The sequence below is a fragment of the Alosa pseudoharengus genome, unplaced genomic scaffold (assembly GCF_046254945.1).
Source record: "Alosa pseudoharengus isolate Yale_2024_CS ecotype anadromous, Long Island Sound unplaced genomic scaffold, YU_APseudo_1.1 YU_APseudo_1.1_scf_2, whole genome shotgun sequence".
Taxonomy (NCBI): domain Eukaryota; kingdom Metazoa; phylum Chordata; class Actinopteri; order Clupeiformes; family Clupeidae; genus Alosa; species Alosa pseudoharengus.
In genome coordinates, this window is record NW_027468663.1 from 18,474,000 (window position 1) to 18,499,680 (window position 25,681).

Below are 25,681 nucleotides of genomic sequence, written 5' to 3' on the forward strand. Positions count from 1 at the left end.
ATGTCCCAGGTGAAACAGGTGGGTCTGCTGGCAGCTGGCTGCCAGCCCTGGAACAAAGACGTGTGTGCTGCCAGCGGCGACAGATTTGCCTACTGTGCCACCCTCGCCATCTACATCTATCAGGCGAGTGTTTCAAAATCACACTGCTGCCATCTTAATGGGTCTCTTCACTTTGCATTGTAAACAATGTTTTTCAGAACATTCTGCAGAATGTATTGGACAAATCGCTTATTGCTAAGATGATTTTCACTAAATTATGTAATATTTTATACTCATGCACAGCATGTTTGCAGCAGCAAAATGTAAAGTTTCCCTCTCTCCTCTGCAGTTGGATCACCGATATAATGAATTCAAACTCCGAGCCATCATGTCCGAGCACAAGAAGACCATCACAGCCATCTCCTGGTGCCCACACAATGCAGAGGTGTTTGCGAGTGCCAGTGCAGATAACCTTCTCATCATCTGGAACGTGGCGGAACAGAAGGCTGTGGCCAGGCTAGATAACACCAAAGGTACTGCTGCCGCCGGCCATTACAGCGGGACAGGACAGATGGGTCCTGTGTGTGTGTGGCGTGGCGTGGCATGGTGTGGGTGGATAAGTGAGGGGATGGGTTTATGTTGATGTGCTCCGTTGTGTCTGTTATGAATGGAATGTGGGATGCAGCCATAAATTAGATTTACTCTCCGTGGGTGTGTTTGTGTGTGTATGTGTGTGTGTTTGCCCGTTTGTGTGTGTATTAGTGTGTATGTATGGGTGGGTGTGTATGTGTTTGTGTGTTCTACATTTATTTTATGTATAAGAAGGATTGATTGTTATAGTGTGTGTGTATGTGTGTGTGTGTGCGTGCGTGTGTGTGTGTGTGTGTGTTGCTGGGGGGGTGGTTGTATAGGTATGTACATTGAAGACATACTTATCATTTAGGTATCCCCTCGTCTCTGAGCTGGTGCTGGAATGCAAATGACAGCATGGCGTTTGTGTCTCACCGGGGCCCCCTGTATGTCTGGGCCATCTCGGGGCCCGACTCTGGGGTCACTGTCCACAAGGACGCCCACAGCTTCCTCTCTGATATCTGCCTCTTCCGCTGGCATCCTGTCAAGAAAGGCAAGGTGGTGTTTGGACACACGGACGGGAGCCTGTCCATATTTCAGCCAGGTAAGGAGGGAGAGGAGTAATCTGGCCACTGCCCCCACATTTGGCCACATCTGCCTGGTGTGTAAGGTGGAGTGACACAGTGCGGGTTGCCATAGAGATTCACTAATGTTGCCATAGAGATTCACTAATGTTCACTAATTGGAAAACACAGGTGTGGCAGGATCTTCAGTACCAAATTAAACCAATAGCAAACCAAGTTTTTTTGTTCAGTGATTGTGAGACACTGGTGGTGAGGGTCATCTCTCAGGAGGCTATTAAGACTGTATTAGCACCATATTAGCAGTAGGTTCTATACTCTAATCGACATAATCTTAGAAGCAACTCAAAAGCTCATAAAAGTCTGACATCGTAAAATTAAGGTTTTACTAAATCGTTTTCAAGAGATGTGTTCTTACTTGATGGCTGGGGGAAAAAAATGAATATTTTTATTTCAAAATGGAAAAAAGGGTTTGTGGCCAGACTTAGAGGCCTTTGTAGTCACCATCTCCCCAGTGCAGTGAGTGGCATTGTAATAGAATAGTAAGCATGAGTCAAAACCCAACCTCGTTTTCTCAAAATGTTTAATGAGAACAAATTAGGCTTTTCAAATTCCATAGAGCATGCACTGCAAATGAGCTAGTGTGCTTCCTGGAAGGTCCAATGGAATAGCTCATCTAAAGCCAACGCTAATGTTGGTGCATCAAAGATCTTTACTGGAATTAACCCTGAGTCACCTTTTCACCAACCAGGCTCTAAGAACCAGAAGCATGTGCTGCGGCCAGAGGCCCTGGAGGGCACGGACGAGGAGGACCCCGTCACGGCTCTGGAGTGGGACCCGCTCTCCACAGACTACCTGCTGGTTGCCAACCTGCACAACGGCATCCGGCTGGTGGACTCCGAGTCCCTGTGCTGCATCACCACCTTCAGCTTCCCCAGCGCGGCCGCATCCGTGCAGTGCCTGGCCTGGGTCCCCAGCGCCCCTGGCATGTTCATCACCGGAGGTGACCCTGACTTTTGTGCTGTCTAACGATTCTGACTGGCTTGTAATGTGAATAGTTTGTTAAACTAGCCTCTTCCAAGTGTGCTTTTCGCTAGAGGTGCCTTTGGGATTTTTAGCTGCCTTTAGGAACCATTGGTTTTTTTTTCGGTAACACTTTATTTTAATGTGTCGCTGTTACAGTGTACCTACCTAATTAGGTACAGTGGTACAACCTGTGTAACAACATGTACTATCAGGTACTATCATTGTACTTGCATTATGTATTTGTGGGTACCTACATATAGTTGTTACATTGTAATACTGAATGCTTTTACAAAACTTTGCCAATTTGCCTAAATTTTCATCAGAGGCAAAGAGCTGACCTGAGACCTGCTGGATGGGGTAAATCTGGTCATGATAGTTTTGATATACAAAGCATTCTTAGCTTCAGTCAAGGCCTCATTGTCTTCAGTACATGTAACAGCTGTGCTGCTACAACCTTGTTACTCTTTGATACAGTGGAATAAACCTATTAAGTGTACCAGTTAATTACTTACATGTACATATGACATGTATGTTATGTCTTCGATGTCTTGGAACAGGTCTACTAATTCACTACATAGTACATATATCAACTGTGTTGGTACACACTTATTGCTCTTCGATACAGTGGCATAAACCCATTAAAATGAAGTGTACCAGTTAAGTACTTACAATTACATATTACATGTATGTTGTGTCATTGGTGTCTTGGAACATGTCTGCCATTACCCTACATACTGTAGTACATGTATCAACTGTGTTGGTACACATTTATTACTCTTTTGATACAGTGGAATAAACCCATTAAAATAAAGTGTACCAGTTAAGTACTTACATCTACATATATACATCCTGTCAATGATGTTATGCATCCTGTAATTGATGTGTTGAAACGTGTCTGCTGTTACACCACACAGTACATGTGAATTAGTAGACCTGTTCCAAGACAAGACCTGTTCCAGTTTATTCCACTGTATCAAAGAGTAACAAGGTTGTAGCAGCACAGCTGTTACATGTACACTGAAGACAATGAGGCCTTGACTGGAGCTAAGCATGCTTTGTATATCAAATCTATCATGACCAGATTTACCCCATCCAGCAGGTCTCAGGTCAGCTCTTTGCCTCTGATGAAAATGTAGGCAAATTGGCAAAGTTTTGTAAAAGCACTCAGTATTACAAAGTAACAACTATATGTAGGTACCCACAAATACATTATGCAAGTACAATGATAGTACCTGATAGTACATGTTGTTACACAGGTTGTACCACTGTACCTAATTAGGTAAGTACACTGTAACAGCGACACATTAAAATAAAGTGTTACCTTTTTTTCTTTCTAGTGTCATTAATTCTTATAACCTATTTCTGTTCTGCTTGGGCAGACTCCCAAGTTGGGGTCTTGAGGATATGGAATGTTTCACGGTCAACACCTCTAGATAATTTCAAATTAAAGAAGACTGGATTCCACGCACTGCATGTGCTCCACTCCCCACCAGCTAAGAAATGTAAGTGTGTCCGACATGCTAATGAACGCGTATTAATAGAAAAACATGAATTCAGACTGCAAGCTACACCTGAAGTTACCGTAAATGAAAATCCCTCTGTCTCTCTCTCTCTCTCTCTCTCTCTGTATATTTTCCTACTTCTAGCCTTCAACACAATATCTCCAACAAAGAACCACTACACATCGTCCACCAGCGAGGCAGTGCCGCCCCCGACCCTTTCCCAGAACCAAGCCTTCTCCCTGCCCCCCGGCCACGCGGTGTGCTGCTTCATGGATGGAGGCGTGGGGCTTTATGACATGGGGTCCAAGAAGTGGGATTTCTTGAGGGATCTGGTATGCCATCAGTAACATGTTTGTAGGACTGTCCTGACTACAGGACAGGCTTAAAAGCATGCAGGTCACAACAAGGGAAATGTACAAATGTAAATCTATGTGTAATTCTAAATTGCATTTATATATTTTATGTTACATTTTATACTACCTGCATGTGCCATGTCTATATGTCATTTTTAAAGCTGCCACTGAGTGAATTTTGCTGAGTCATACTGCCTTATTTGCCAGGGCCATGTGGAAACCATATTTGACTGCAAGTTCAAGCCAGACGACCCAAACCTTCTAGCGACTGCTTCATTCGACGGAACGATCAAAGTGTGGGACATCAACACACTCACCGCTGTTTACACGTCTCCAGGCAACGAGGGTGTGGTCTACTCCCTGTCCTGGGCACCTGGTAAAGCTTTGGGGGGTAAAATTGACGAATTTGTAATAAACCATTCATTCTACAGTATAGCCATAATTTTGAAAGGGACTGTACCAAAAATTTTATGTTTTTTTTTCTACCATTTGTGTGAAGGGGATCTTAATTGTATTGCTGGAGCAACTTCCAGAAATGGAGCCTTCATCTGGGATGTAAAAAAAGGGAAAATGATTACAAGATTTAACGAGGTGAGTTGAGTTGCCCTTGAGCAAGGCACCTTACCCCTCACTGCTCCCCGAGCGCCGCTGTAGCAGGCAGCTCACTGCATCGGGATTAGTGTGTGCTTGTCACCACTGCGTGCTGAGTGTGTTTCACTAATTCACTGATTGGGATAAATGCAGAGACCAAATTTCCCTCACGGGATCAAAAGAGTATATATACTTATACTAGACTTCTATTCAGTTGTATTCTGAGTACGGATGAGAGTGCTTTGTGATAAGGCTTTTGCATCCTGGGAATGGTAGAAATACTAGAAAGATCTCAAGAGAATGCATATACAGTACAGCATACATACATATATACCGTACATACTTCATTTGAGTATTTGATTGGGTTTATATGCCTGTTTTACAGCATGGGAAGAATGGCATATTTTGTATTGCTTGGAGCCACAAGGACTCAAAAAGAATAGCTACTTGTAGTGGGGATGGGTTTTGGTAAGTATGTGTTTGCTACAACTATTTCGTAATCAAATAATTTCTGGTTTCCTTGTTTAACAAGTCTGTGCCTCATGTCTGTCCTAGTATAATACGCACCATTGATGGAAAACTCTTGCACAAATATAAGCATCCTGCTGCTGTGTTTGGCTGTGACTGGAGTCAGAATAATAAGTAAGTTCTCATTTCTACTCCTTTTGTCTTACACAATGCCCTATATCAAGTCCTACTCTAATGCTTAGATTTGCAAAGGGGGCTGGCAGCCAAAATATCCAATAGTGTGTACTCCAGCGTTAACCTGGAGGCTATGTTTGAATATTTCATGTTTTGAAAACAAGAGGATCTTCTGTCAAAAGCCTCTTTGTTCTTGTTGACTTTCTCTGAACCAGTCATTGGCTGTGCTTGGATCTCATGTTTCTCTTCCTCTCCCTGTTGTTGTCTTCTCTCTATCTCTCTTTGTCTTTCTCTCTCTCTCTCTCTCTCCCTGCCCCTGCCTCTGTCCACTGTCACGGCATCTCAGAGATATGATAGCCACAGGCTGTGAAGATAAGAACGTGCGCGTCTATTATCTGGCCACCAGCTCCGACCAGCCTCTCAAGGTGTTCACAGGGCACACGGCCAAGGTGTTCCACGTGCGCTGGTCCCCACTGAGGGAGGGCATCCTCTGCAGCGGCTCCGATGACGGGTAATAAATCATTTACTAGAGCCCCGCTCACACAGTCACGACAGTCTCACGCTAGCTCTCTGTGGGCAGCGGGACGTTTCTTCATAGGCATACTGTAAATGGTCATGCCGATTCTATGAATCAAACCAGTCTGAGGTGTTCTTGGCATTCTGTACTATATTTTATCTAATTCATAGATAGAGATAGATAGATAGATAGATACTTTATTGATCCCCAAGGGAAATTCAAAGGTCTCAGTAGCATACAGACATCACACACAACATGCACTTACAGCAGAAATTCATGCTGATGTCTTTAAAGCAACACAATGGAATAATTAGTATCTATATATTTTTCAACGCCATTTAGTGCTAAGTTTGTACCCTGTGCGTCTAATCCTGATTTGAAGCCGTTATTGTAAGGGTCTTTTTGCCCATATTAAGATAGGACAGTGAAAAGTGACAGAAAGTGAGTGGAGCTGAGTGTGGTAGGGATGCTGCAGCCACTTGTGCCACCCCAAATTGTGTTGCTGTTAATGTGTGCAAGTACAAAGTGAAGTGAAGCTAGCAGCCTCTATATTCTTTTCTCTGTGTGGTCTCCTCCATGCAGGTCGGTCCGTATTTGGGACTACACGCAGGACGCCTGCATCAATGTGCTGAGTGGCCACACGGCGCCTGTGCGCGGCCTCATGTGGAACACAGAGGTGCCGTATCTGCTCACCTCCGGCAGCTGGGACTACTCCATCCGCGTGTGGGACACCCGGGATGGCACCTGCCTTGACACCGTCTACGACCACGGGGCAGACGTCTATGGTGCTACATCTATAAGTCCCATTCATAAGCCTTATAGGTGTAGCATTACGGGGCAGACGTCTATGGTGCTATACCTATAAGTCCCATTCATAAGCCTTAAGAGAAGTCAAATGCTATTTTGGGGGCGGTTGGTGGGTTATAATGACGACCAATTTGTTCAGATATATCAGAAAACATGGATGCTGTTAAGATATTAGCATTATATAATTTCCTTGTGACCAGACATTTTATGGATCCTGCTTCAACAAAGAGAAATGGATGCATGTATCTTTATCTAAGGCATACAAGCCTAGCCAGTTTCAATTGTGTGATAGCAAAGAACACTTTTTCAAGCTTCCTCTCGTGTGACTCTATTACTGTGTTTAAATTACTCCATGCTCTGAGGCTCTGTTATATAAGCGGCCAGTCTAATGGTCTCTTTTTATTTCCAATCTCCAGGCCTTACCTGTCACCCAAGCCGGCCCTTCACCATGGCCTCGTGCTCGCGAGATTCCACAGTCAGACTGTGGTCTCTCACGCCTCTCATTGCTCCTCTCCTGGTAAACATTCTTACTGACCACAGCTGGGATGACATCATTGGGAACACAGGTTAACATGCATGCTATGTTCTGATTATGGATGTTACTGTGAATTGCTGTCTTGAAAGATGCATAGCTGATTTGTCATGTGCCAGAATATTAAAGCATAAGTGTGATGAGGCATCATGGGAGTTGGAGGCCTTGTTTATTCTGTGCTGTGCTCATGATTGAACAGATCGTGCCATGGTGCCTGGAGCTGCTCCGCTCCTGTGTGGGAAAGTGTCCAGGGACATCAAGCAGGAACTGGACAAACTCACTGGTGACCTGAGCACAAAGAAACTGAGGTGGTTCTCTGAGTGTTTTTCTGTAAGTGAATCTTGATGTATACTTGATTTGTCTGAAATTGTTTGACTCTTAAAAATATATTTATATATATATAAATAAGTAAGTATAAGTAAATTGTATTTTGTACCTATAATTATTGTTAAAGTTATATTGTGAACATATATAATACTAATAATAATTCCTAAAGACCAATATTCTAATGCCCATTTCATTGTTTATGGTGTACCGTAAAACTTCAAATAATCGCCGAGTCCCTAAGAGACGCCTGTCTCTTTTAAACGCCTGGCGTGGCTACAGGTTTGGGTTAAAGGCAGGTCTCCAGTAGATAGTCCGGTAGAACTTTGTGGAATTTGGGCTTAAGTGTGACATAAGGTACTAATGCAATTTTTTTGCATAAATTGATAGGTAAGGGGGTGTCCTTTCAGAATCTGACAGGTGCCGCTCCGGCACCCTTGAGCATTTTCTTTAAAATGGCTGCCACACCCCTTTTTTAATCATATAAAATAATCTAAATAGACATTAACATATAAACCCATCATGTATGGTATCAAATTAAAGCTCTTTTCATACAGAAATCAGCTTAGACCATAAAATTAGGTTCAATTAGGTCAAATTAGGTTCCTTTTTGCGGCATAATAGCTTATACCTCTAAATCGTGTCATGTTTGGTATTAAATTAAATAAATTATTGAACTGCCATGTAGCTTAATACATACAGGAATACAATCATTCAATAGTAATTCATTTTATATGTATATATATATATATTATATATGAATATTATAGCAAGTCTGATGTACCCTAGTTCACCAACTTGCGGGTTAGTTAGCACCTTAGCTTTAATTTCCCTTGAATCAGTCGCTGAATTTCAGACAGCAATGTTGTGAGATACTTCCCAGGTAGTAAGCACAATAATTATAACTGTCCTTGGATTTCCCCCCAGAATTAAAGACTAACATTTTTTAATTCTTTAAAAACAGACACCACAGTCCAGGATTGATACAAACTAGTCTGAGTTATGAGGTACTTGCCAGTTAATCAGCACATTACATAACTATAACAGTCCTTGAATTTGCCCCCTTAATTACAGAGTAAACTGCAAAGTTGATTACAGGAGGAGAGGACAGAATCAAGAAAATGATTTCTTCCAGTATTCCATATATTCCAGCAAGGAATGAGATGTATCATTTGGAATTACAACAACAAATATAATTTATGTAAATCAGTTTTATAGCCCAAGTATACTTGCATATACAAGGAATTTGGTCTCTGCATTTATCCCATCCATGAATTAGTGAACACACAGTGAGGTGAAGCACACAATGAGCACACATGAGGTGAAGCACAAACTAGTGTTCACTTGCTACAGTGGCCCTCGGGGAGCAGTGAGGGGTCAGGTGCCTTGCTCAAGGGCACTTCAACCATGGTTGTGGGCATGAGAGAGCAGTGCTCTTCAACCACATCCTACTGGTCAGGAATCGAACTGACAACCCTTTGGTTTCAAGCCGGAAGCCCTAACCAGTAGGCCACGGCTACCCAAGTATACTTACATATACCAGTACGGGAGCATGCCTATGTTCCCACAGCCCTATGTCCCCTTACCCTAACCCACACCTCAGGCCTAACCTTAACCCTAATCCAATTAATGTGGGACACGGATACAAGGAATTTGGGCTCTGCATTTTACCCATTCGGGGGTAGTGTACAAGGGGGGAGTGGGGGAGTGTACAACATACCCACACAAACAGTGAACACCCATTCAAACACACACACCCTAGAGCAGTGAGCATACTAGGAGTACACATACACACCCGGAGCAGTGGGCAGCCCTTGATCTGGCGCTCAAGGGCACCTCATCCATGGATATGGATGTGGGAGAGCGCTGTTAAGTCACTCCCCCTACCTTCATTTTTCCTACCAGTCGGGGATCAAACTGGCCACCCTTCAGTCACAAGCCCAGAGTAATTGACATTAATGTTATGGCTGACAAATTAGGAGACAAATGTTATGATTTGTTGGCTGTTCATGTATTGTTTGGTTGTGACAGTGCGTCATATCCATATGGCAAAGGAAAAAACTCAGCAATCAATTTGATGCGCAAGAGGAATCTTGATTGGAAGAATTTTACAGATGTACTGTAGAAGCTTGAAGGCAGGAATGGATTTCCTTTCTTGCCTCTACTATGGAAAGACTTTTGAAAGCCTCAGTAACTTGAGATAAATGCTATTCACCAAGAAAAGAGACCATCCTAAAATAAAGAGTCTTCTTCCAACAAGAGAATATGCAGTGGAACACATCAAAAGTCTTTCTGTGGAGAGCAGCTGACAAAAAAAAACCACCTCCTGTGCCTGTTCATGGCAACACTGACATTGCACCCAAAACAGTTCTACAGCTTGTTGCTTATGGATGCAAGGCAGTGCCAGCATGCTCCAGGGCCTCTTGCTGCTGTCAGTCAGATGGACTACCATGCACCACCTACTGCCATGGCAAAGGTGGTGAACAGTGTGCAAATAAAAATTTGAAGATGGCTACACTTTCAGTGGAGGATACTGATGACAGCGAGGGAGAAATGTCTGATTGAATGAATGTTTTTTGGAGACATTTGATGTTTGTGATGTGTACAAGGCCAGCCTGGCAACATGTTCTGTATATAGTTGCTTTCAGAATCTGTGAGAAAATTCTACTTTGTTCCTTATAACTTTGTCTATTTGACTAATTGTTGAAGGTTGATACAATTTGTTGCTCAGCCTACCATTTCAGCGGTGTGACCTTACCAGGCTTTAGAGTTATTATGTTCTCTGGAGGGACTTGAAATAATTTTTAGCTTGTTTTATTGACATAATTGATATCTGTTTGAGAAGAGCTTTCATTTGATACCATACATGATGGGTTTATACAGTAATGTGCATCTAGTTATTTTTTATGGTCAAAAAAGGGGGCGTGGTCATAAAAAAAATGCTCAAGTCTACACCCCCTAAACTATCAATTTATGCAAAATTTTGCATTAGTACCTTATGTCACACCTATCCTGGGGTTCTACCTGACTAAGAGGCCTGCATGGTCTGTTTTTAGTTTCGGGTTGTATTTAATCTTCTAAAACCCGTCAGATCGTCTGTTTAAAGATTCGCAATGACACAAAACCGTTACAGAAAGGAGGTTACAGCATTGTGAATTAGATGTTGCACGTCGTTGCAAGCCGTCGCAAAGCATTCACCTTGTCTGGTCACAGTTGCAAGGTTTTAGAATGTTGCATCAAGTTGCTGCTCATCTCGTCGCGAATCTTGGGTGTGATTTGGGCTTAATTATGGCGCAGACTCCGCACGTGATTACGGCATTAAAAGACTGAGGTGAAAAGCTAGAGTTCCAAATTGTTTAGCTTTTTTTTTCAATATGAACTATGCCTATATGTCCGACTTTGTCATCGTTCAATTCATCCCTTGTGTTTAAAATTTGCGGATAGGCCGATGGTACGCGTGTTTTTATGCTGGCAACAAAACCAGAACGGTTCGCGAACGTTATTCTTTATTCTAAATGCCATGGCGATACAGAGAAAGAAGTCAGAAAAGGAATTTACCTTAGACTAGGCTATATCAGAGCCCGTCTACGGACATTCTCTGACTATATACTGAAATAGGTTAATGATGTAAAGTCAAGTGCGCTTCTATGGGACTGGTGTGTGCACGCACTGTTTTTATTGATGAGTCGGAGTGGCAAGTGCTGCGCATAGTTTAGGTGGAATGTGGCTGCCCAGGGCATTATAAAACTTCTCACTCTTAGACCTACTCATACACGGCGGTGAAATGGCGTATTTAACTGTCTATATTCGAATCATATGCTGGGGGAGAAATCGTCGGACATTATTTTGTTATTCAGCACCCCTGATCAAAAATATGTTCCCGCGCGCCTGGAAGTATGATTTGAATGTAGACTGTTGTCAAATTTGGCAAATACAAAACGGGAGAAACAATATGGTTCATGCTCTCTCATGCTGTTTCATTCGTCCCTAAAAGGAGGGAGAATTAAACATTAATCACGTTCCACTTTTGCATAAATAATTCCTGAACGGTTTTGGTCAGGGCTGATAATGCAACTGTAGGCTATTTGACAAAGGACCGATATAGGCTATTTGCTAGTGACAAAATATGACCTTTCAGTGTGATACGATCTCTTTGTAAATTACGTAGCCTAATTAAAACGTGTTTCATCTGTTCTGGCTATCCCTGCTATTTGGATCTTACTGTATCTCACTCAATGAACAACATCTCAACACTAAATGAATGATGATGTAATTGTCATCAGATAGCCTAGTCATAGGTAGACATTCAGTGTGTTTGAAATAATTAATTCGATAATATTTTCCATCTTTGCAGAGGAAACGTTTTGTGTAAAGGGAATTAAAGGCCTGTCTCTAATAGCCTACTAGCCGGTGCAGTTTGGCGATTTGGGAAAATAAAAGCCTGGGCTATTATTTGGAGTTTTACGGTATATGTTACTATCCTGTATATTAGTATATTAGTGTAGTATACTAATGAAACTTGTGTATGTGTCTGTAAAGCCTCCAGGCGGCAGCCATAACCTGTGGAACCTTGTGGCGGTAATAAACGGGCAGGACGATAGCTTACTGCCCCAAAGCTACGGCCAGGACCTCATGCACATGAAGCACCTGATTCGCTTCAAAACCGTGAGTTCCACAACTGTTTACTCGAATGATCAGTGAAGCCATACTGCCTCTCACTCTCATTTAAAACTTACCTCTGTGACATCCATTTTGGATTAAATCCAAAGTAAATGTATCTCTTGTATTTTATTTAGAATAAAACACTGTCTTCTTGAAATAAGTCCTGCATAACTAAACATAAACTATTTCTACATCATTAGTACATCATGTCCACTTTGTTGCTTTTTTTCCCCCTGTGTTTTTCCCCCCAGTCTGAGGCCCAAGAGCTGACAATTGTGAAGATGAGTAAGTTTGGAGGGGGCATTGGGGCCCCCAGCAAAGAGGAGAGGCTGAAGGGAGCTGCAGAGATCCACCTGAGGCTGGGCCAGATCCAGAGATACTGTGAACTCATGGTGGAACTGGGAGAGGTGCGGCAGCACACCACACCAACTAGCGTCCTCTACAAACTGCACAATATACACTGCGCAGGTGTATCTCAAAAAAGTAGAATATCATGGAAAGGTCTGACTGAGCCCAGACTGAGAGATTTTCCTCAGGAAACCGATGCTGGTATTTTGACTTAATTAGCTGATTAGGGCTCATCTCAGCGCCTGGATTTTTCCATGAGCTGTAAACTGTAATCATCAAGATTAGATCGAAAAAGGCTTCACTGTATGTGTAATGAATCTAGATTATATGAAAGATGAACTTTTCCATGACATTCAAATTTTTTGAGATGCACCTGCATATGCATATGTTAGACTTTTTGTACAACAATTTCAACAAGATCTAAGATGAGGCCGCTTATCTTACCGTGCCTGCAATACCCTACTCTGTTCCAACACGGTTTCCTGGGCCTAGTGATGATATATTCTAGTCTTGTCATATTAATAGACTATTGAGTGCAGTGGGATTTATTTGCCGCTGTTCTTATGTAAAAAAGCAAATACTTTAGTGCGCACATACATGCACTTCTGTGACTAAATTCCATTCTTCCCTTGTTCACTCCATGGCTCAGTGGGACAAGGCACTATCAGTAGCCCCTGGGGTGTCCCTGAAGTACTGGAAGAAACTCATGCAAAGGTATGCAGTGCTCCATCATCAAATGTCACACCACTGTGCTGCTACTGCACTTAGATTACAGGCAGACGTTTCCAAGATAAAGCTCTAGCCTACGCAACCATTCTGTGTGCGTTGTCGTGAAATGAACTCTTGTACTCAATGTGCTGTAGGAGAGCAGACCAACTGATGCAAGAAGGTAATGATGATGTCATCCCCTACTGTGTTGCCACGGGCGATGTGAAGAAGCTGGTGAATTTCTTCATGTGCCGAGGCCAGCTAAAGGAAGCCTTACTCGTAGCACAGGTACTGGGGATCGAAGCAGGGAACAGATTGTTTGAATACGGCCGACTTCGGTTTGCATAATGTATTCAGAGGTTTGCCTGCTGTATAACTCAACAGGGTGCTTGTGAGGGAAATATCCATGTGCCTCAGACCTCTTCAGCAAACAACAACGCGAGCACAGACAATGATGACATGGAAGCGTATAATGGGTTTGTACATAGTGCTTCTGAGACTGATTGCACTTAATCACCCCATGCAGCAATTATGTGTATCCTTACCATATCTTTTTCCCTTTGTTTCCTTCCCTTTCATGTCCTCTCTCTCTCTCTCTCTCTCTCTCTCTCTCTCACACACACACACACACACACACACACTAGGCTCCTGCATAGTGTGTGTAAAGAGTTGGCAGAGTGGTATTTCCAGGATGGACGTGCAGTCTTGGCGGCCTGCTGTCATCTGGCAGTGGACAGCACAGAGGTAGAGTGAAGTGGACACCCTGTGGATCCTATAGACAGCAAATACTATAGAAGAAATATTATAAATGATATAAAGAAATACTAAATATAAATACTAAAGAAGTGCTTATAATGGGTTGAACAGACTAAAAACTGCAAAGGTTTCCACCAAGCAGGTGTGATGGGTATTTTCTCATCCCCAGTTGGCGATGGCCACCCTTATCCGCGGTAATGAGCTGGAGCTGGCGGTGTATGCGGGCAAGGTGCTGGGGGAGCTGGCGGCTCCGGCCACACATTACGTACTGGAACTCTTGGCCAGGAAGTACATGACCACAGCGACCTGGTAAGACCTGCTCATACACTCACACACTCACTCTACACACTCACTCTGTATGCTAACACACTCACTGCATGCTCACACACTTGTTCTGCACGCTCACACACACATTCTGCACGCTCACACACTCGCACGACATGTGTTAACAGCCTAATGGATGGCTTAGACATGTGCTCTGTGGCTTGGACAGAGTAGATCTTATTCAGCCACATTATTCATTCATCAGTTCATTAATTGATTCTCAATATCACAAGAAATGTGCACATTCTTAAAACTTACAAAAATTCAGATCACACAATGTAACTTACAGTAACTTTCATTAATTTTATTCAAATCAAATGCATTGCACTGTTTGTCAAGGGATTAAAAACTGTTGATAACAGAAACTTTCAAGCCCAAAATAAGAATATTTATTTCATTAATTTCAAGGTATTTGCTTTTAGTTGTAATATACTGTATTATTTTTATTATTTATGTGGCAAAACAACGTCATAAAATACAGCAGACTTGTTTTGAGTAAAAGCCAAACAAATGTTAGACTACTGTAGACCACGGCTTTTAGTAGCCCCCTGTGTTCATTTGGTGTATTGCATTAGTGACATTGTGCTCGAAGAAGCATTTTGAACACAGTAATAATCTTACTTGGTGTTGGCTCATTCTCTGGTCATTTGTCTGTGTACTACTATCCACTGCACATTTTTCTTTAATAATGTATTGTTTTTATGATCAGAAATGTTCATGTCTGTCATTTGTCAACTGTCATTTGGACATTGCAGCAACAAGTTAGGCTAATTGTAAAAGAGAATGTTGTTCATTATATGGGCATGTTTATTTTGATCCCCCTCCTCATCCTTCCGTACATGTTTGAGCTCACTGTCCATTTCCATCTCTTCATAGCTTTCCATCTGTGGCTAACAGGTAGTTGTGATTTACTCAAACACCATGCACTTCTCATATGTATTTTTATTATTATTTATTGACTCTCTAAATACATTTACTGATGATATATAACATATAACATACTGTATAGTATAGTTTATAGTTTACTAAAACCTCCAGTCCCCATAGCTGTGTCAACCCTTTCTGCATGAGCATGTGCTGTGGTTTTCTGTGTACGCGTGGGTGTGAGTGTGTCCTGAAATGCACACTGTCAGTGAAGCAAGCTCATCCCCTTTTTTCCACCAAGGGACTTGGCGTGCCAGCTCCTCCAGATGATTCCAGACAATGAGATCCTGCTCGCCAAACTGTGTGCCTTCTACCCAGGCAGTACTGCTGAGATAGATGAGTTGCACGAGAGAGTGAGTCGGGGAAAGAAAAAAAAAACTTGCATCAAATATTGATGATTATTTTTTATTACTTATTGTCATGTTGTATTTAGGGTTTAATGAAGAGATGATCAAATGCAAATTTGGAGGTATTAATGGCATTTTAAATTGTGTCTAGTGTGGTCTTCCCAGTCTAGAGGAATGTAAGGACTTGGCAGAATCTGCTGAGGGTGAAGGGGACATCTTCAATGCTGTCAAATATCATTTGCTGAGCCCAGAGCCAGACAAGGCCTTACCCATAGGAATGACTTTTGTGAAAGGTACTGTAGGTCTTTTTTCCAAGTGTGGAAGATTGCCAATGTGTCAAATGTGCATTTGTACATACACAAGAACAATAACCCACACAGTTAACTGTAAATCCTATAAACCTTAACTATAACCGAACTATAACCTATCTATAAATTGTGCTAGATTGGGGAAGACTCTAAATCCCATAATCGTTTTTTTCACCCACAGAACAGTTGACTGGTTCGGAATGGACAGTGGACTCCATCTATCCTGTTCTTGATCTACTGGGATACATCCGGACAGATCAACTTGTCCTGTCCAAGTGTAGTGAGTAAGTGCAAGAACAAAACACAAGTGAAAGAACCTTTTTCCATGCAAACAAAAGAACTGGGAGTTAGCAAAGGTTTCTGCATGGTCATCTCTCTGGGCTTTGCTAAAATGTATATTTGTTTTTAAAAAGACTAACATTTGTTATAGTTTAACTGACTCTTTGTTAATGCAACAGTGTTACTAAGTAGACTGACCTGAGGTCATTTCTTCACAAACAGTACTAGTCTGGTGTATGGCTAAATGCTCAGCTCTGTTAAAGACAGCAGACACAGGGTAATCAATAAACAAATTAAATGTTGTTTGTGTTTGCAGACATCGCAATGAGCTGCTCATTCTCTGTGGCTACATTGGTGCACTACTGGCCATCTCAAGACAATATATCAGTATTGTCCCTGCACTTTATGAGTATACTAGGTAAGACGGTCAGGAGTAATGGTCCTAACTACCGTAATAATGATAATATACTCTGTACAAATACTCTCTCCTTGCTACTGCTCATTTTTTTGAGAACAGCGAGTATATGTTTTTTTGTTTTCATTTTTTTATCGCCCTTGCTAACCCCCCTCCATTCTCTCTCTCTCTCTCTCTCTCTCTCAGTCAGTTGTTGAAGAGGAGAGAAGTGGCTGTTCCCTTACAGATCGAACAGCTCTCAGTGGAGCTAGAGGCTTGGAGGGCCTGCATGCAAAGTGTAGTCAAGTGGGTATAGAACACACACAAATTAACACACACACACACACAGACACACACAAAAAATGGAAGGGAAAGCAAGAACTGCCAAATGTCGCTTACAGCAGTTTCAGCTTGATTTACACAGAGACCAGCATGAGCACATAGCCCAGCATGAGCTATATGAGTATGAGTCTTTCATTCTAAAAATGAGAGACAGAGAAGTAGAATCAGAAAACATGTTTGAGAAACACTGCAGAGTAATTTCTCTTAGCATTGTGATTAATTACTGCCAAAACTGTACATATATCACGTTCATCCAACACCCACCTGTTGCCACAACACTTTAACTCAAAGAACCTTCCACAACCCCAGTGAACCCTCTGTCCAGGATGACGTAAGGCGGGGGCTAGGACTGCCTATAAATAACATGTTTCTTATCATTTGTGCACCAACATGGACAGGAGTTATTGTCCTACACATACATACAAAAACATTTTACTAGCTACTGTAAATGCAGCAGGACACCAAATCTGATCATGCTATGTCCAGAGGAGAACTCAATGTTTGGTGGTCCATTGAAACAGTCCTTAAATAAGTGGTGCATAATCTTCACTAGATATCATTGTATACATTTCTTAAGTGAGTGTTTAAGATGATTTATCATACTCTGTGCCACTGTTTTGTTTTTGTTGTTTTTGTGTATGTAACTAACACACTCATGTTCTCCTCATCTACTTGCTCTCCCACACCCCACGCCACCCCCAGGGGCTCGGTGGAGCCATCGTACAGTCCTCCATCTGAGGCTCAGAGAGAGGCGTACGCCCAGCTGCTCAGCAGGATCACGGAGCAGCCTCACATGGGTCTGCAGGGCCCAGACTACGTGACCGGATCCAACCTGCCCAGCCACTCGGAAGTCCAGATATCCTGCTTCACTGGAGTCAGGATACAGGTCAGTCCAAACTTTTTATATTTCTTGTGAAATATTCATCTATTACGTAACACAATAAAGTGGTGATACTATGTAAAATTACTAGAATGGACTAGATAACTGACTAAGTGTGCCTTGAAAAGCACTATATAAATGCAATGTGTTGTTGTTGTTTTAAGATGACACGAGAATAAGTAAGAACATACTTATATACAATCTTAATGACAACAGATTCCCTACTGGGAATGGATGACAGTGCTGTCAATTGGGCTATCTATCTATAAATGACAGGAAAGTCTGTCTGTTTGTGTGTGTGTCACATATCGTTGAACCATTCATCCGATTGATTTCGAACTTGGCAGGTGTCTTGCTAAGGGCACAAGTAAGTGCAGTGCCAAGTTCAACATTGTTTGGATAAGATATGCATTGGATATTGTTAAATATATCGATAAAAGAAACACACATTAGCTTTTGCCGCTCTACTGTAGCCACTCCCCTGTCTGTGTGTGTGTGTTATTCACATATCTGTTAAACCATTCATCAGATTGAGAATGACGTTCAAAACAATGTAAAAATGATGTGCAATACAGTAAACTGACACTTCGAATAGCCCAGGCTACTTGGACAGTCCTTAAACTTTGAATAAACAAACAACAATTCCGACTGCAACGACAATGGTCCCAAATTGAAGGATGTTTCTACATGCAAAGCAGCTACAGACAATGATTGGCATGTCATTTATAGGTGACCAGAGACTGTCTTTGAGTCACATCATTGCGAATTTCATACGATGCATCATTCCACAAAATGGTTTGTCTTCTCTATCATCAAGTTACCGTGTTTAATAGGCTAAACATACAGTATAGTCTTAACTCAAGGCTTTAGGCTTGTGTCATTTTTATCAGCTACAGCGTGGCAGACAGAGCATAATATGTCACTTATAGGCTACAAGAGACTGTTTTTAAGTCACATTGTTGCGAATTTCATATGATGATGCATCATTCCACAAAATGGTTAAGCAGGCTACCTGCGGGCACATAATTAGGCATGTTTGAACGGACAAATTTAAAATGTACCTCTTTCTAGACATGATATCTTGATGACACAAATATAACGCCATTATGGTGTTAATTTACATCAAGTTTCTCAGTCATTTTTCTCAGTCAGATGATTACAGCCTTACACTCCAAAAGCAGCATGTGCAATGTGGAGTCATTGGCTATGTTCCAAATGGCATACTTCTGTACTTACAATACCTAATATGAGTGCACAAGTTGTAAGTACAGAAGTATGCGAATTGAAACACAGCCATTCACTTTCTACTTTAGCTTTGACAAAGCGAAGACTCATTTTAGGAAAACATAAAAGTGGTCTGGGCCAAATACTCTGGAAGCCTTTGTAACAGTTGATCCAGTAGTGTCCATGATTTTAATAAACCCTCTGCATGTACATGTGTAACCTCCGTTGTGTTGAACTTCGCGGACTCGCCCGGACTTAAACCTGCGTAAACAGCAGCACTTCAGATCGGGAGTCGAGCACGCAAGCAATTGAGCTTAAAGCCCAGGCTGCTAACTCGCTCACTGGCATGACTCTGAAGGCATCAGGTTTACACAACGTACATACTGCACAGCTAGCAGCTGGCTACTGTTACACTCACCCCCCTAAACCTCAGTCCCGATCCGGGTTACGGCACCGTGCATTGTGTTGAACCGCGCGGGTCAGCCCTGCACTCGCCCGGACTCGAACCCGCAAACAGCATTAGGCATTAATTCGGATCGGGAGTCATGCTAGCAATCGAGCTAAAAGCCCCGGCACAACTATTAAGGCGTCGAGAGGGAGGTTTACACAACGTACATACTGCACAGCTATGTTTTCAGATGGCTACCGTTACGTGTGTATGTATATGTACTGTATGTATGTAATGTAAGTATGTATGTATGCATGGATGTGTGGCAAGTGGGAGGTTGCTCTATATTGCACCATGTCAACTAGGCCAGTGGTTTTCAAAGTATTTTTACATTTGCCGTAGTATTGTCGATGGGTTTAATTAATAAAGCATCAAGGGGGTCCTTGGCCAGAACCTAGTGGTATTTGGGGGGCCTTGTCGTGGAAAAGTTTGGGAACCCCTAAACTAGGCCATCTGAGGCCCTGCCCCTCAAAATATTCAATGAATTGGACTATATGTTACGTGAAGCCCAACCAGGCAACACAGGTTCGTGGTCACAGAAAACCAGAGGCGTGGTTTCAAAAATAAACTGTCTTTATTTACATTCATTAAAAACATACAGGGAGTTGGTTCTCTCCAGACAGTCAGAACCTCTGCCACTAGTCACCGACATACGTATATAAGTATAAGTATAAGTATATATACTCTTTTGATCCCGTGAGGGAAATTTGGTCTCTGCATTTATCCCAATCCATGAATTAGTGAAACACACACAGCACACAGTGTACACACAGTGAGGTGAAGCACACACTAATCCCGGCGCAGTGAGCTGCCTGCATCAACAGCGGCGCTCGGGGAGCAGTGAGGGGTTAGGTGCCTTGCTCAAGGGCACCCTCCGGTTACAGGTCCGAAGTGCTAACCAGTAGGCCACAGCTGCCCCTACATGGCCTACAAGGCCTGGACACACATGTATAGGCTACACACACGCAGTCACACACACACAGACCAGAATGAAGGAGCCACTAATCCGAATACACACAATACCCAGTATGCACTCACAAATAGCCTACTAGTGGGCAAGGGACAACTTATCTTATACAGCAAGGCCTAATGCTCTTCTCGCACGTTGGCATGACGCAGGCTACTAGCTATCCTCTGGTTACTGTCCATTCACAATCGGAAACACACACATTCAGTTCACAACCACAAGTTTAACAGACAGAATAAAACTGGGCGAGAACAACGTCCGGTGTACAGTTCATCTCCCGTGTGCGCATTAACGCACATGCAAACATACACTAAACAAAAATAATTAACAAGTAAGATCGACGAACACAACTTTTTAGTGCAGACAAAACAGCAGCGTTCGCAACTTGGTCCAAAGTAGTAGCCTTGATGTTGCCTCTCCCTTGTTACCGGCAAGATCTGCTACACGAAAAATATAGGCTACAATTAAAACCATGCAAGCTACATATAATTTTGAAGACAGTTAAAATTACATAACAATCAGATGATGTTGGTTATGAGGCCCATGTTCTGCGACCGACAACAATGCTAAAACCCCAAAGTTTGAGTTAACTTTACTATCGGAACTCCTCCTATTACCGTCGGTCCCGTATTTCCGCCGTTTTGCGTGTATGTGTCACTTAATATCCATTTCTATACAAACCAAGATGGCGGACTCCTAAAGAAACGCAACCACCCACGCCATAGGTGTATCTAAATTAGCTATGTACCAAAAATGTAATTTTACCGTGACTCGAAGAGCTGTAAACAGCGTGTTAAGGCTGCGTGTACACAACCGCTTGGAGCTCCAGTGGAATTTTAATTTCATGACGAGAATTCTCGGTCTAACCGTTCATGTGCCGTTGAAACGGCGTAAATAGGCGACCCATCAGGCCAGCACTATAACTCCGAGCGTGGTAAACAAAATCGGAAATTTCCAAGGGGGCGGGCGAATTCCCGGAAGTAGAAGCATCCAGGGAGCAGTGGTTATCAACTCTCTGCTAACCCCATAGAACGCCCATTCATTTAGGAATTTTTTGAACTCCCATAACTTCATATAACATATATCCTGTGCCGACATTGTAGCTTCTGTATTATCTACATAAACAATAGAAGGCAAAACAGACTCAACTACCTCGTATGTAACGTTGAGGTTCCCGTAAGAAGTATAGTTAGCGAGTCCGGTTGTAGGGAAGCTAACGTTTGACGTAATATGACGCTATTATGCCTGAGTCTTTCTGTCGCACAGTAGGGAGATAACCGTATTGTTTAGATAAGAAGCTAAGTCCTGCCAGCACGGAAACTCATGAACAAAGCTATGTAGCCTACAATACCATGTATTGTTAAAGGTAAAGCATTACATAGAGGCAAGTAAACCTAATAAAAAAACGGCGCTAACGTTAATCATTTAACGTTTTTGATGAGGTTTTCGATGGATTGACTGTAGGTCGGAAAAGTGGAAAGACGAAGGCTATAACTTTTTTGTTTTGTTTTACCATGATTGTGTTTGAAGATGATCATGTCTGGTAGTTTCAACATTAACACGACTTGATATCACTTGATAGGATGATATTAATACATAAATAAATGTTTAACTTTGATGACTTTGAAGGTGAAGGAAGTGTGAGAAGAATTTCTATGTGAACCATCTATCATACGAGTTACAAGATTCAGTTCGATGCCTAACGTCACGAAGTTAAGTGCAAGTCTGCGCAGTACGATGGCAAGCCAACTGAAAAAACTTTACATTTGCGTCAGTGCCCTCCCATTGAAAACGACGGAGTCTGTTCGTCCATTTCTTTTACTGTCTATGGATATTTCAGGCAGTAAATGCTCCCGTTAAGAACCAAACCAGATTTTGTTCAAATCTACACACCTATGGCTACTGAAAAATGTAAGGTTCATTTAGCAAATGTTATTTTGAAGTGTTAAAAAACATTGTTGTTTTAGAATTTCTGATCAAAAGTGGTGATAATTGGGGGTAGGCCTACATCATACGGGAAAAGTTACTACGAATGCAATGTCACAATAACCTACCAGGAATGTCACTGCATGCATGCATAGCGGCAGGAGGCCAAAACTATGGCAAGCCATTTTAACATTTAAACGTTAATTTTGACTATCCGGAATTAATGTAGATATCAACAACGTCTTTCTGACTAGTCTCAATTACATTTTGACTAATTGACTAGTCAAAACTCAATTACAGATATCTGCCATCACGTCATGAAAAACGACATTCAACTCGTCACACATCTTAAACGACAATTCAGTTTTGACTAGACAGAATGAAAGTTGAAGATATCTCAAACGTCATTATGACTAGTGCAAATTATTGTGCAAAGAAGAAGTGGGCTTATTTCCTTATTTATATGAATGGAAGAAGAAGAAGCAGTCATGGCTGTAATGTCTTGTCAACATCTAAAATAACTAAAACTCAGGAACTTCTGAACCTTGTGGTTTATTAGACTCTCACGTTATCAACTGGCTTGATCTCAGTTTCGTACATAAATGTGAGTAGGCCTAATAAATGCACCAGTGTCATACAGGAAACTCCATTCATAACAATGGTGTTGGCTGTAATCGAAAAAGCAACATTGAATCATCAATTCTCGCTGCCAGCTCCTGTCTTGCACGGGCTGCAGCATTAAAAAGACGATTAAAAACTCCTTCGCCCTCTGGCTGCTCCGACATGGTGCTAATCAGTGCTAATTACAGCAGTTAACAGGTGCTATGTGATTTGATGATTTGAACAGCCTAAAGTGGGATGCAGGCCTAATTTGCATAGCAATAGGCTACAGATATCTCTAATGTAATTTCGCCTAGTCAAAACGGTAATTCAAGATATCTATAATTGCATTTTGACTAGGTAGAATGAAAGTTATAGATCTCCAATTTCAGATATCTCTAATCAAAACTCATTCAAGATATCTATAACTTGATAATAGATATCTGCAATTAAATTATGACTATCTCTAACTCCAGTTTGAGATATCTACAACGTCATTTTGACTAGTCATAATTCCAGTTACAGATATCTACAACATAATTTCGCCTAGTCAAAACTTAATTCAAGATATCTGAAAAGGAACATGTAGATATCTTGAATTGAGGTGAATTAAAGATATCTTTAACTGGAGTTGACTAGTCAGAATCAAATTGTAGATCTCTAACTGGAATTACAGATATCTACAATTCAATTGCAGATATCCATAATTCACATAGATATCTGCAACTGAATTGTAGATATCAGTAATGATAAATCCAATAGAAATGAATGACAAACGTGGCATCATTTGTCTTAGGAAGAATGTCTTTGTGGATATCTGAAATTACAATTATGGATAGGAAGAATGTAGTTGCTGATATCTGAAATGTTAATTTTGACTAGGCAAAACTGAAATACAGATAGGCCTATCTACAACACATATCCAGTCTAGCTGTTAAATGTTAAAATGGCTTGCCATACAAAACAGCACAAGGGATCCCGCGGTGATGGCAGGAGTCAGGGGGGCGAACAACGTTATGCAGCTATGACGTCGGCTTTTCAAATTAAAAGTTGAAGTTGATATAGCCACTCCTATACGCTGATTGGCTCGCCTCTGAATGCCAAGAACCACTCGCAATGGCACTACCCGGCTAGAACCTTGTCCTGTTACATTTGTATGAATGTATGTATGTACAGTACTGTAGATGTCTGTCTGTCTGTCCATCCATCTGGAATGATGCATTGTTCTTGTGGGGTCATAAAACCAAACCTCCACACATAAACAAGCCACTGGTATGAATTATTGTGTAGTAAATTGGGCTTCTAGTCACAACATGTACAATCTATTTCAACCTAGGGCCCAGTGTTCTTCCTGGAGGACGGGAAGTCTGCCATATCTCTGAATGATGCACTGATGTGGGCCAAGGTCAACCCTTTCTCCCCACTGGGGACCGGCGTACGCATTAACCCCTTCTGATCAGTGACGGAGAGGCCAAGAGTCGGCTCGGCATGGCAACATTGTGTGGAAGAATAGAAGCTGCATTTCGAGACTGCAGGGGTTGTCGCCAGTCACAATCTAAGGATGGTTTGTCAATGGACCACAGGGTTATGGAATGACACAAATGTTCTTACAGTTAAAATGTTACACCAAGAGGTGTATTACAAATGCACACACAAGTCTGACAGTGTTCTAGCTTTAACATATATAATTCCACATCTAAAAACTGTAAGAACATATGCAGGTGGCTCTATGTGCAGGTTTCTTCTGAATGATTGAGTAACTACCTTTTTGTAACGGTTAAATTGTGACAGTTCTAAGTAGTTAACATGTTTCTCTTTTGCTGCAATACTATTCAGTCATTTCATTTTAGTTGTGTCCAGGATTGATGGAGAATAGAGACAGATCATAGAGCTGGCTCATGGCAGTAAGTGTGTGCTTAATCCTGAATGTAGTTTGCACTGTCCTGCATAGGATTGTAGTTATTTAACTGGAATTAATTGAGGTGAATACCAATTCAATTTTAAATGAGATGAGAAATGCAAGTACCAATCACAATTGCATTGGAGCCTGGCATGGGTGTCTTGCAGAGGTACAAAAGTCCAGCTTCAGAAAGTAAATGCCCTACCAGTATCTCCTCCAACCATTCACTTAAATCAGCCGATTCTAATTAGCACAACTCTTCAGCCAGATAGATCAACTAATTTGTGAGATCACCTGTGACAAGTACTGTACACAGGAATTTCTGAAGCCAGACTTTTCCACCTCTGATGTCTTGTTATTATGTATGTAATGTGATTCTGGAAATGTATTTTTATAGAACCTGTTTCGGCAGTTGAGATATAAACTGACTCACATCTCAAATAGTATATTATGATGTACCACAGCTACTGTTTTCTTGTGCTACATTACCATTTCAGGGATAACTACCATTCGAGACAAGTACAGATTTGGCTAAGGAAGAAGTTGTTTTTTATATTATGAGGAATGCTCAACTTAAAGGTGCTCTAAGCGATGCTGGGTAACGTCACTTCTGTTGACTTTCAAACAAAACAGAGAGCTAGCTCGCTACTTCCTCCCCCTCCCTCCAATGCTGCTCCCGTGCAATTGAAACTCTCTTGAACGCGCATGTCGTCTGTGATTTGCTGGAACAGTTTGTTATGTTTTTATGGGCTAGGTTTGCCCAGGTTGTTTTTGTTGCCGTTTTTGGAGCCTGGGTTGTCCACAGAGATCACGTTTTTTTACAGTGTATTCAGGACACAGACAGCTAGTGGTTGGTTAGGTGATGTTTAAAGTAAGTGACATAAAATGTTTTAGCCTAGAAAACGCGTGGCATTGCTTAG

General features: G+C 41.8%; 1 protein-coding gene across 2 annotated transcripts; it reads left to right on the forward strand.

Annotated features, from left to right (window-relative positions):
* wdr17 (WD repeat domain 17) lies at positions 1-24,317 on the forward strand. 2 transcript variants are annotated; one of them, XM_076295816.1, is made up of 28 exons: positions 1-123; positions 329-512; positions 923-1,153; positions 1,882-2,133; positions 3,536-3,658; positions 3,803-3,990; positions 4,219-4,387; positions 4,511-4,602; positions 4,988-5,070; positions 5,158-5,244; positions 5,591-5,755; positions 6,344-6,546; positions 6,985-7,134; positions 7,300-7,430; positions 11,964-12,089; positions 12,338-12,493; positions 13,084-13,148; positions 13,298-13,430; positions 13,527-13,618; positions 13,787-13,886; positions 14,068-14,207; positions 15,388-15,499; positions 15,645-15,786; positions 15,983-16,085; positions 16,397-16,498; positions 16,682-16,780; positions 17,519-17,702; positions 24,198-24,317. In XM_076295816.1, exons 1-28 carry the CDS (start codon positions 1-3, stop codon positions 24,315-24,317), a joined length of 3,855 nt encoding a protein of 1,284 aa, XP_076151931.1. The 2 variants fall into 2 exon arrangements, with proteins under 2 accessions (XP_076151931.1, XP_076151932.1); XM_076295817.1 differs by having other exon boundaries at positions 16,682-16,772; positions 17,532-17,702.
* Positions 24,318-25,681: the final 1,364 nt, after the last annotated feature.